The 12,072-nt window shown below is 41.8% G+C and overlaps 1 protein-coding gene across 1 annotated transcript; it reads left to right on the top strand.

Moving 5' to 3' along the window:
- Positions 1–10,376: 10,376 nt before the first annotated feature.
- Positions 10,377–11,135, top strand: LOC103115698 (large ribosomal subunit protein uL11m). Its single transcript, XM_016189300.2, has one exon. It carries the CDS (start codon positions 10,465–10,467, stop codon positions 11,044–11,046), a length of 582 nt encoding a protein of 193 aa, XP_016044786.1. The 5' UTR covers positions 10,377–10,464; the 3' UTR covers positions 11,047–11,135.
- Positions 11,136–12,072: the final 937 nt, after the last annotated feature.

Below are 12,072 nucleotides of genomic sequence, written 5' to 3'. Positions count from 1 at the left end.
CCAGAGAGTCCCTCCTCCCATGTTTTGCAAGAAGGGAGAGGTCTTTTATATTACAGTCTGGAAAGCAACAAGAGTGTGGAGCAATGCTTAGATCTACCCCCTGCCCCTTTGCTTCAAAGAATATATTCATGTGTAGGAGAAACTAGACTAGGAGGGGGTTTTCAGGATAAAAAGTAGGTTGGATCCTTGAGGTTCTGGGTCATCTGATGTGTTTCCTGTGTATTTCTTTGTTGGTCTGCTTCTAAATTCTGCTTCTAAGACCCCTTCTGTTGCATTGCTTGCTGCTTTGGTCAATTTACATAATCATTGTTTTGCCTGAACTGGTTTAATCCCCACTGGTTCAGGAGTTTTTTTCTTCTCCCCACCCCCTATCCTACTTACAGCCTCTTCTGACCTGACACTTCCGCCTCAGGAGATATATAGAGGACAAGATTGTGACTAGAGATAGCTAGATCATACTGCATTCCCACTCAATAAAGATTGAACTGAGTCCATGGTCATCTCTCTCACGCCCCCAAAGCTAGCCCGGCATTTCTTTCTTGTAATAGGTCTTAAGCTCTGGTGGCTACCTTAAAGGCAAAAGGGAAAAACAGTAACTGAGGAGTGTGTGTGTGTGTGTGTGTGTGTGTGTGTGGTGTATATGTATTTCTTTTTTTTAATTAATTAATTCATTTATTTGTTCCCTTTTGTTGCCCTTGTTGTTTTATTGCTGTAGTTACTGTTGTTGTTATTACTGATGTCGTCGTTATATAGTATCCTACAAGGCTTTTCCACTGTTCTAATAGTTTCCTGTGCTCCTCTTCCTTCTCATCCCCTTTACCCCAACCCCTGGAAACCACTGACCTTTTTTATTATCTGCATGAATTTGCCTTTTCAAAACTGTCACAGAGTTATAATCATCTAGCGGGTAATCTTTTTTGAGATCAACTCCTTTTACTTAGTGACCTGCATCGTTCATATTAATTTATTTTTATTTTTATTTTTATATTTATTTTATTTATTTATTTATTCCCTTTCGTTGCCTTTGTTGTTTTATTGTCGTAGTTTTTATTGTTGTCATTGTTGGATAGGACAGAGAGCAATGGAGAGAGGAGGGGGAAGACAGAGAGAAAGACAGACACCTGCAGACCTGCTTCACCACTTGTGAAGCGACTCCCTGCAGGTGGGGAGCGGGGGCTTGAACCAGGATCCTTATGCCGGTCCTTGCGCTTTGCATGGCGCCACCTGCATTTAACCCGCTGCACTATAGCCTGACTCCCATTAATTCTTTTTTAAAAAATATTTTTTATATCTATTTATTCCCTTTTGTTGTCCTTGTTTTATTGTTGTAGTTATTATTGATGTCACTGTTGTTGGATAGAACAGAGAGGAATGGAGAGAGGAGGGGAAGACAGAGAGGGGGAGAGAAAGACACCTACAGACCTGCTTCACTGCCTGTGAAGTGACTCCCCTGCAGGTGGGAAGCGAGGGCTTATGCCAGTCCTTGTGCCTTGCGCCACCTGCGCTACCCACTGTGATACCGCCCGACTCACCATATTAATTCTCCCCATATTAATTCTTTTTGAATGTCCACTGTCCATTGGTTGCTATTAAAGAGCCTTTCACTGTGATAACCTTTTCTTTTAAAAAATCTTTATTGATTTGTTTGATAGAGACAGCCAGAAATCAAGAGGGAAGGGAGTGATAGAGAGGGGGAGAGACAGAGACACCTGTAGCCCTGCTTCACCACTCACAAAGCTTTCCCCCTGTATGTGGGAACCAGAGGTTTGAACCGGGGTCCCTCAGCATTGTAACATGTGTGCTCAACCAGGTGCACCACCACCTGGCCCCCTGTGATAAACTTTTCAAGTTTATAAGGAAGACACATCTGAAACAATGTGGTTATGATTATGGAAATTCTATGTAGATAGCATGCCAGGCTAACACAAAGTTTGAAAGCAAAAATCATCCAGGAAAGATCTCAGAATTTGAATGGTGATTTAAGGAGGTGGAGAACATTGTCAGACTGACAAAGGTTTAGGTAACTTTATATTTACTGTGTAAGTCGAATGTCATGTGACTGAAAAAGTTAGAATATATAGTACTTGAAAGAAGGGAGATTACAGTTAACAATATATATACACCTTTCTTATATTTAGGAGCTACTCTCTTCCCTGATCCAGCTTTCTGGTCCTTTTTCCAGCCATGACATCATCTCCCCAGACAATAACTTGGATCCACCTGCATATCAGATGTCAGGCTCAGGAAAACAAACAAACAACAACAACAACAACAACAAAAATTAGTATAGTCAGGGACCCTTTGGAATATAACTAAAATAGGACTATCTCCAAAACAAAAAACCCTCAAATCTTCATCTGCAATATTCTAAATTTTTAGGTTCATGACTAGTCAACAATTTGTTTGGCTTTATATCTTAACTCTCTTTTCAGCCACCAGATTCCAGATGCTAACATGATGCCAACCAGACTTCCCTGGGCAGACGACCCCACCAATGTGTCCTGGAGCCCCACTTCCCCAAAGCCACACTCCACTAGGGAAAGAGACAGGCTAGGAGTATGGATTGACCTGTCAATGCCCATGTTCAGCTAGGAAGCAATTCCAGAAGCCAGACCTTCCACCTTCTGCACCCCATAATGACCCTGGGTCCATACTTCCAGAAGGATAAAGAATAGGAAAGCTATCAGGGGAGGGGATGGGATAAAGTTCTAGTGGTGTGAATTGTGTGGAGTTGTACCACTCTTATCCTATGGTTTTTGTCAGTGTTTTCTTTTTATATAAAAATTTAAGGGAGTCGGGCAGTAGCACAGTGGGTTAAGCGCACGTGGTGCAAAGCGCAAGGACCAGCATAAGGATCCCGGTTCGAGCCCCTGGCTCCCCACCTGCAGGGGAATCGCTTCACAGGCGGTGAAGCAGGTCTGCAGGTGTCTGTCTTTCTCTCCCCCTCTCTGTCTTCCCCTCCTCTCTCCATTTCTCTCTGTCCTATTCAACAACAACAACAATAATAATAACTACAACAATAAAAAAACAAGGACAACAAAAGGGAATAAATATTTTTTAAAAATTTTAAAAAAGAAGGGAGAAACTTCTTTATTCTTAAACTTTTTAAAAATATATATATATATATATATAATTTATTGTTGGATAGAGACAGTAAGAAATTGAGAGGGAGATGGGAGATAGAGGAAGAGAGAGAGAGAGTGAGAGAGACCTGTATCCCTGCTTCACCACTCATGAAGCTTTTCCCTTGCAGGTGGGGACCAGGGGCTTGCACCTCAGTCCTTGTGCACTGTAATGTGTGTGCTTAACCAGGTGTGCCAATGCCTGGCCCTGAGACTTTTTCTTTCCATTGAAATCTGTAGTGGAAAAAAGAAAGAATGGAATAGATAATGGTGTATTGACTTAGGAGAAAGCAGAAAAGCCTTGATAATTGTCTTCTGTACTCAAATGATAGTTCTTTGCTTTGCATCTCACACTTACTATATTGTGTCTAATTCTTACCACTTTGTAAAGTTGAATTACTATCTCTGCAGACGGGTAAAATCATTTAGAAAGGTGGTCCAGAAGGTGGCGCAGTAGAAAAGGCATTAGACTCTCAATTGTGAGGTTCTGAGTTCAGTCCCCAGCTGCACATGTACCAGAGTGATATCTGGTTCTTTTTCTCTCTTATCATTTCTCATGAATAAATAAATAAAACCTTTTTTTTAAATCATTTAGAGAGGTTAACACCGATTGATGGGTGATAGACCAGGGAGGCAGAATTCCTATATCCTCCCCTCATCTCCTGAAACCACAGACAGTGAATATTTCAGAAAATATTTATGAGCAGAGGAAACACCCAGGTTAATATAAGCTTTCACAATTAGCTGGCGCCTTTTGGCCACAACCCCTAGGGTAGTTTCCTAGTACCCCAGTCAACAGCTTGTCTCTCAGAGGCGGGCTCATGGCATACCAGTTTAAGCATACACATTACCATGTGAAAGGGTTTGGGTTAGAGCCCTTGCTCCCCACAAGCAGGGGAAAAGTTTCACCAGTGGTGAAGCAGGTCTGCAGGTGTCTGTTGTTCTCTCTCTCCCTTTCTTTTTTTTTTTGTAAAAACAAAGAGCCTTTATTTCTAGCCCGGGCACGGGGCTAGGGCCGGGACCTCACAGCTGTTCTAGGTGCTCGACCACGAACCCCAGCACACAAGGAGATATATAGGGTATGGGTTACATAGCTTAGCCTTGTGGTTACAAGCTTAGCCTTGTGGTTATCTTCTTTACATTTCTGGGGGAAATGTGGGGAAATGTTTAACAGTCTCTATCTCTCGGGAGATGCCTTGGAAATGCTTAATGGTCTCTATCTCTCTGGAGATGCCTTTTTTTTTTAAATTTATTTCTTTATTGGGGAATTAATGCTTTACATTCAACAGTAAATACAATAGTTTGTACATGCATAACATTCCCCAGATTCCCATTTAACAGTACAACCCCCACTATGTCATTCATCATTTTTCATGGACCTGTATTCTCCCCACCCACCCAACCGCCCCAGACTCTTTTACTTTGGTGTAATACTCCAATTCCATTTCAGGTTCGACTTGTGTTTTCTTTTCTAATCTTGTTTTTCAACTTCGGCCTGAGAGTGAGATCATCCCATATTCATCCTTCAGTTTCTGACTTATTTCACTCAACATGATTTTTTCAAGGTCCATCCAAGATCGGCTGAAAACGGTGAAGTCACCATTTTTTACAGCTGAGTAGTATTCCATTGTGTATATATACCACAACTTGCTCAGCCACTCATCTGTTGTTGGACACCTGGGTTGCTTCCAGGTTTTGGCTATTACAAATTGTGCTGCCAAGAACATAGGTGTACACAGATCTTTTTGGATGGATGTGTTGGGTTCCTTAGGATATATCCCCAGGAGGGGAATTGCAGGGTCATAGGGTAGGTCCATTTCTAGCCTTCTGAGAGTTCTCCAGACTGTTCTCCACAGAGGTTGGACCAATTGACATTCCCACCAGCAGTGCAGGAGGGTTCCTTTGACCCCACACCCTCTCCAGCATTTGCTGCTGTTACCTTTTCTGATGTATGACATTCTCACAGGAGTGAAGTGATATCTCATTGTTGTCTTGATTTGCATTTCTCTGAAAATCAGAGACTTGGAGCATTTTTTCATGTGTTTCTAGGCCTTTTGGATCTCTTCTGTGGTGAATATTCTGTCCAAGTCCTCCCCCCATTTTTGGATGGGGTTATTTGTTGTCTTGTTGTTGAGTCTGGCAAGCTCTTTATATATATTGGTTATTAAACTCTTATCTGATGTATGGCATGTAAAGATCTTCTCCCATTCTGTGAGGGGTCTCTTGATTTGGGTAGTGGTTTCTTTTGCTGTGAAGAAGCTTTTTAATTTGATGTAGTCCCATAGGTTTATACTTGCCTTAGTCTTCCTTGTAATTGGATTCGTTTCATTGAAAATGTCTTTAAAATTTATGCAGAAAAAAGTTCTGCCAATATTTTCCTCTAAGTATCTGATAGTTTCTGGTCTAACATCCAAGTCCTTGATCCACTTGGAATTTACTTTTGTATTTGGTGAAATACAGTGATTCAGTTTCATTCTTCTGCATGTTTCAACCCATTGTTTCCAACACCATTTGTTGAAGAGACTCTGCTTTCCCCATGTAATAGTGTGGGCCCCTTTGTCAAAGATTAGATGTCCATATGTGTGGGGCCTCATTTCTGGGCTCTCAATTCTATTCCACTGGTCAGTGTGTCTGTTCATGTTCCAGTTCCAAGCAGTTTTGATGACAATGGCCCTATAATACAGTTTGAGATCTGGCAGTGTGATGCCTCCGGTTCTGTTCTTTTTCCTCAAGATTGTTTTGGCAATTCTAGGTCTTTTCTGGTTCCAGATAAACATTTGTAGCATTTGTTCTATTCTCCTAAAAAATGTGCTTGGGATCTTGATGGGGATAGCATTAAATTTGTAGATGGCTCTGGGTAATATATTCATTTTGATGATGTTAATTCTTCCAACCCATGAACATGGAATATCTTTCCACTTCTTTGTGTCTTTTTCAATTTCTTTGAGTAGTGACTCATAATTTTCAGTATACAAGTCTTTCACTTCTTTGGTTAGGTTTACTCCTAGATATTTTATTGTTTTTGTTGCTATAGAAAAAGGAACTGATTTCTGGATTTCAATTTCTTCTAACTTAGTGTTTGCATAAAGGAATGCCACTGACTTTTGAATGTTAATTTTATAGCCTGACACCTTACTGTATTGCCTGATGATTTCCAAAAGCTTCTTGCTGGATTCCTTAGGTTTTTCCATGTATACTATCATGTCATCTGGAAATAAGGAGAGTTTGACTTCTTCTCTTCCAATCTGTATGCCTTTAATTCCTTGCTCCTGCCTGATTGCTATGGCAAGAACTTCCAACACTATGTTAAATAGTAATGGTGATAGTGGGCAGCCCTGTCTAGTACCTGATCTGAGGGGAAATGCTTCCAGTTTTTCACCATTGAGTCTGATGTTGGCTGTAGGTTTGCTATATATAGACTCCACTATCTTCAGGAATTTTCCATCTATTCCCATTTTTTGTAGTGTTTTGATCATAAAGGGATGTTGTATTTTGTCAAAGGCTTTCTCTTCATCTATTGATATGACCATGTGGTTTTTGGTCTTGCTTTTGTTGATGTGGTGGATCACATTGATTGATTTACGTATATTAAACCAACCTTGCATGCCTGGGATAAACCCCACTTGGTCATGATGACCAATCTTTTTGACATACTGCTGTATCCGGTTGGCTAGAATTTTGTTCAATATTTTCGCATCTATGTTCATCAGAGATATTGGTCTGTAGTTTTCTTTTTTGGTTGTGTCCCTGTCTGCTTTTGGTATCAGGGTGATGTTGGCTTCATAGAAGCTGGTAGGGAGTATTCCAGTGTCTTCAATCTTCTGGAAGACTTTTAAAAGTAGAGGTATTAGTTCTTCTTTGAAGGTTTTGTAGAATTCATTTGTAAAACCATCTGGTCCAGGACTTTTATTTTTGGGCAGATTTGTGGTAACTGTTTCAATTTTATTAGCTGTGATGGGCCTGTTCATGTTATCCACTTCCTCTTTACTTAGTTTTGGAAGTTGGTAGGTATCTAGGAAATCATTCATTTCTTCCAGGTTCTGTAGCTTGGTGGCATATAGTTGTTCATAGAAGCCTCGCATGATATGTTGAATTTCTGCAGTGTCTGTTGTGATATCTCCTCTTTCATTTACTATCCAATTTATTTGGGTCTTCTCCCTTTTTTGTTTTGTGAGTCTGGCTAAAGGTTTGTCGATTTTGTTTACTCTTTCGAAGAACCAACATTTACTTTCATTGATCTTTTGTATGGTTTTCCTATTCTCCATGTTATTTATTTCTGCCCTAACTTTAGTGATTTCTGTCCTTCTGGTTGCTTTAGGATTCCTTTGTTGTTCTTCTTCTAGGTCTTTAAGATGTGCTATCAGGCTGTTTATTTGTGCCTTTTCTTGTTTCCTAATGTGTGCTTGTATAGCTATGAACTTCCCTCTTAGGACTGCTTTAGCTGTGTCCCAAATATTTTGATAGCTTTTGTCTTCATTTTCATTGAACTCTCGAAACATTTTGATTTCTTCCTTGATTTCCTCTTTGACCCAGAAGTTGTTAAGAAGTGTACTGTTGAGCTTCCACATTTTGGGACTGTTACTAATCTTTTGTTGATTGTTAAGTGTTAGTTTAATTCCACTGTGGTCTGAGAAGATGCTTGGGATGATTTCAATGCTCTTGAATTGGCTGATGCTGTCTTTGTGGCCTAACATATGGTCTATCCTTGAGAATGATCCATGTGGATTTGAGTAAAATGTTTATTCCAGTTTCTTGGGATGAATGACTCTGAAAATGTCCAATAGTTCTAGTTTGTCTATCTCTTCATTTAGCTCCCTTATGTCTTTACTGATTTTCTTCCTGGATGATCTGTCAAGTTGAGAGAGTGGGGTGTTGAAGTCCCCTACTATGATTGTGATACTGTTAATATATTGCTGTAGCTCTTTCAGTAGAAGTTTGATGTATTTACATGGCTTCTCATTGGGTGCATAGATGTTAATAATTGTTAAGTCCTCTTGATTGACTGATCCTCTGAGCATTAAGTAGTGTCCATTCCTATCTTTTTTAATCTTATCTATTTTAAAGTCTATCATGTCAGATATGAGAATAGCTGTTCCTGCCCTTTTTTTGTGGGCCATTGGCTTATATGATAGTTTTCCATCCTTTCACTTTAAGTCTATGTTTGTCTTGTTGCATTAGGTGAGTTTCCTGTAGACAACATATCGTTGGGTTGTGTTTTCTGATCCATCTTCCTACTCTGTGTCTTTTAATAGGTGAATTCAGGCCATTGACATTTATTAATATCAAAGATTGAAGATATTTTAACGCCATTCTTGTAGAGTTTTAGAGTGTTTTGATATATGTCCTATTTGTGGTGGTCTGGTTGTTTATAGGAGACCTTTCAGAACTTCTTTCAGGGCAGGCTTGGTGATGGTTGCTTCCTTTAACTGTTGCTTGTCTGAGAAGGTTTTGATGCTTCCATCTAGTCTGAATGACAGTCTAGCAGGATATAGTATTCTTGGCTTAAAGCCTTTCTCATTGAGCACTTGATAGATATCTTGCCATTCTCTTCTGGCCTGTAGTGTTTGTATGGAGAAGTCTGCTGCTAATCTTATGGGTTTTCCTTTGTAGGTGACTCTTTGTTTTTCTCTTGCAGCCTTGAGGATCCTTTCTTTATCCTTATTCCTTTCCAATCTAAGTATGACATGTCTTGGTGTCTTTAGGTCTGGGTTAATTCTGTTTGGGACCCTCTGGGCTTCTTGAATCTTTATGTCTTTGGTGTTGTCTAGACTAGAGAAATTTTCAGCTATTATGGTCTGGAGAATGCTTTCTTCCTCCCCTTCTCTTTCTTCCTCTGGTAAGCCAATAATGTGTATATTGTTTCTTTTGAAGTCATCCCATAGGACTCTGTTGTTGTTTTCAGCATCTCTTAATCTCTTTTTGAGATCTCTTACTTCTTTTTTAGTTGTCTCTAATTCATCCTCAATCTTGCTAATTCTGTTTTCAGCCTCATTGATTCTATTCTCTCTGCCCTCTACTGCTTTCTGGAGTTCTTCTATTTTGTTGCCCTGCTCTGACACTGTTTTAGCTTGTTCAGCTAGTTGCCTTCTTAGCTCAGCGATTTCAGCTTTCAGCTCTCTAATAACCATGAGATAATTAGAATTTTCTTCCATTTTCTCATTTGTTGTTCCTGCAGTTCTGATTACAATTTTTTCAAATTCTTTACTCACTCCTATTATTATTTCCTTAGCTAATGTTTGGATGTTGAACTCGTTGTTTTATGCTTCACCCTCTGGAGACTTTTAGCTGGACTCTTGTCCTGGTTCGAGTCTCCAATTTTTTTCTTGTTGTTTTAACCATTTTATATATGTTAACAGTTTTTTCAATCCCTGAGTTGGAGCTCAGTGGTGTAAAAGCCTCTTTTTTTTTTTCTTCCCTGTAGGCTATGGGAGCCTGAGGGCTTTTAAACTATCAATAGGCTTCTTAGCTTAATCACTGACTCCTGACCAAGAGATAAAGCAGGGTGTGGCAGAGATAATCTAGTGGTTATGCAAAGAGACTTTCACAGCCCCTCAGCTATGCCACCGAGGTATAGGTCTTCTCCTGAGTTTCCCGGTTAGATCTCTGTCCCCTGGTGTCCCTCCCTGTTGCTGCTCCAGATTCTGAGGGTAGTAGCAATGGAGACTCAGAGTTGCACTTAGTGAGTCTCTGGGGAGTCCTTTCCTCCCTTCAGCTGTCCCCTTGTTGTGGAGCAGACTGGAGGTGGTGTCTCCACTGATAAACTGTTGAACTGTTAGCAGCCACTTAATCTCTCCTTAGGCCCCTCTCTCCTCTCTGTCACCAGCCACGCGTGTTTGTACTCACGGGTGATTTACTGGGTTCCTGTGGTCATTCTAGTCCTGTCTTGTTTCGGTCCGGGTGGTCTCCTTTGGTATTCCTAGTTGATCCGGGAGAGGAGAGGAGAGGAGAGGAGAGGGGAGGAGAGGAGAGAAAGAGATCTGCTGCTCGTAGCTCCGCCTCCGGAAGTCGAATCTCTCCTCTCTCCCTTTCTATCTTTCCCTGTCCTCTCAATCTCTCTTTGTCGTATCAAGTAAAATAGAAGAGAAGAAGAAGAAGAAGAAGAAGAAGAAGAAGAAGAAGAAGAAGAAGAAGAAGAAGAAGAAGAAGAAGAAGAAGAAGAAGAAGAAGAAAGAAAAAAAAAAAGGTAAAATGGCCACTGGCAGCACTGGATTTGTAGAGCTGGCTCAAAGGTCCAGGGATAACTGGTGGCTTAAAAAAAAATAGGAGAGACCCAAGATGGCTGCGCCCAGAGCGGTCGCTCTTGCTGCTCTTGCCTCGTGAAGGAAGACCGGGGCCTCGTGTCATGTCGAAGCTGAACCGGGCCAGCCGGGCCCTTCGGAGGCCGAACGTGGGTGGCGTGATCCGCACCATCGTGCGGGCCGGCCAGGCCAGGCCCGGGCCCCCTCTCGGCCCCATCTTGGGTCAGCGAGGCGTTTCCATCAACCAGTTCTGCACAGAGTTCAACGAGAAGACCAAGGACATCAAAGAAGGCATTCCTCTACCGACCAAGATTTTTGTGAAGCCTGATCGTACATTTGAAATCAAGATCGGACAGCCCACTGTTTCCTACTTCCTGAAAGCGGCTGCTGGGATTGAGAAGGGGGCCCGGAACACAGGGCGAGAGGTAGCTGGCCTGCTGAGCTTAAAGCACATATACGAAATCGCTCGAGTCAAAGCCCAGGACGACGCCTTTGCCTTGCAGGATGTGCCTCTGTCCTCGGTTGTGCGTCCCGTCCTTGGCTCTGCCCGTTCCCTGGGCATCCGTGTAGTGAGGGACCTGAGTTCAGAAGAGCTGGAAGCCTTCCAGAAGGAGCGAGCTATATTTCTGGCTGCTCAGAAAGAAGCCGATTTGGCAGCCAAGGAAGAAACTAACACCAGGAAGTGAGCCCCCAGCCTCCAAGCCTCAGGATGGTGAAGGAAGCAGGTGAAGGACTGAGAGGAAGGACGGTCCCCCCCCCCCCCCCCCGCCTGCGATCCTCCTTACTTCATATATTTCTGCACATCACAGACCATGTCTAACGATCAAATGTGAATAAACATCCTTGAGTGCGAAAAAAAAATAGGAGAAAGAAAAGAAATTTCTCTCTCTCCCTTTCTATCTGTGTGCAAATCTTGGCTTTGGCTTTATGCTTCCCAGAATTCTAATGGTGATGTGAAGAAAACTGTAAACAGGAAAAGGAAAGTAGGATACTTGCCATTTTTTATTTATTTGCTTACTAAGATTTACTTTTTTTTTTTCTTTTTCCCGTCCAAGGTCACTGAGGCTCGATGCCTGCACTATGAATCCACTGCTCCTGGCAGCCATCTTCCCCCCACTGCAATTGTTGTTGTTATTGTTGTTGGATAGGACAGAGAAATTGAGAGAGGGGGAGAGAAAGAGAGACACCTGCAGGTGCACTTGTGAAGTGACCCCCCTGCATGTGGGGAGCCTGGGTCTTGAACTGGGATCTTTGCCACAGTCCTCGTGCTTCACACTATGTGCACTTAACCCCGTGCACTACCACCAAGCCCCAAAGACTTACGTCTTACATAATACTTACCAGAATTCTAGTAATGTGGACTAACTACAGTTCTTGAAGCTGTCCCTCTTCAAACCCAAGTATCTCTTTCATAAACATAGAAATGGAGGGAATTGGGCGGTAGCGCAGTGGGTTAAGCGCACGTGGCGCAAAGCGCAAGGACCAGCTTTAAGAATCTGGGTTCGAGCCACCGGCTCCCCACCTGCAGGGGAGTCGCTTCACAAGTGGTGAAGCAGGTCTGCAGGTGTCTATCTTTCTCTCCCCTTCTCTGTCTCCCCCTCCTCTTTCCATTTCTCTCTGTCCTATCTAACAACTACGACATCAACAACAATGAAAAACAAGGGCAACAAAAGGGAAAATAAATATAAAAAAAAATAAAAATAAATAGAAAT

The sequence above is a fragment of the Erinaceus europaeus genome, chromosome 2 (assembly GCF_950295315.1).
Source record: "Erinaceus europaeus chromosome 2, mEriEur2.1, whole genome shotgun sequence".
Lineage (NCBI taxonomy): Eukaryota > Metazoa > Chordata > Mammalia > Eulipotyphla > Erinaceidae > Erinaceus > Erinaceus europaeus.
The sequence above is the reverse complement of the archived record's forward strand: the minus strand, read 5'-3'. Positions and strand labels throughout refer to the sequence as shown.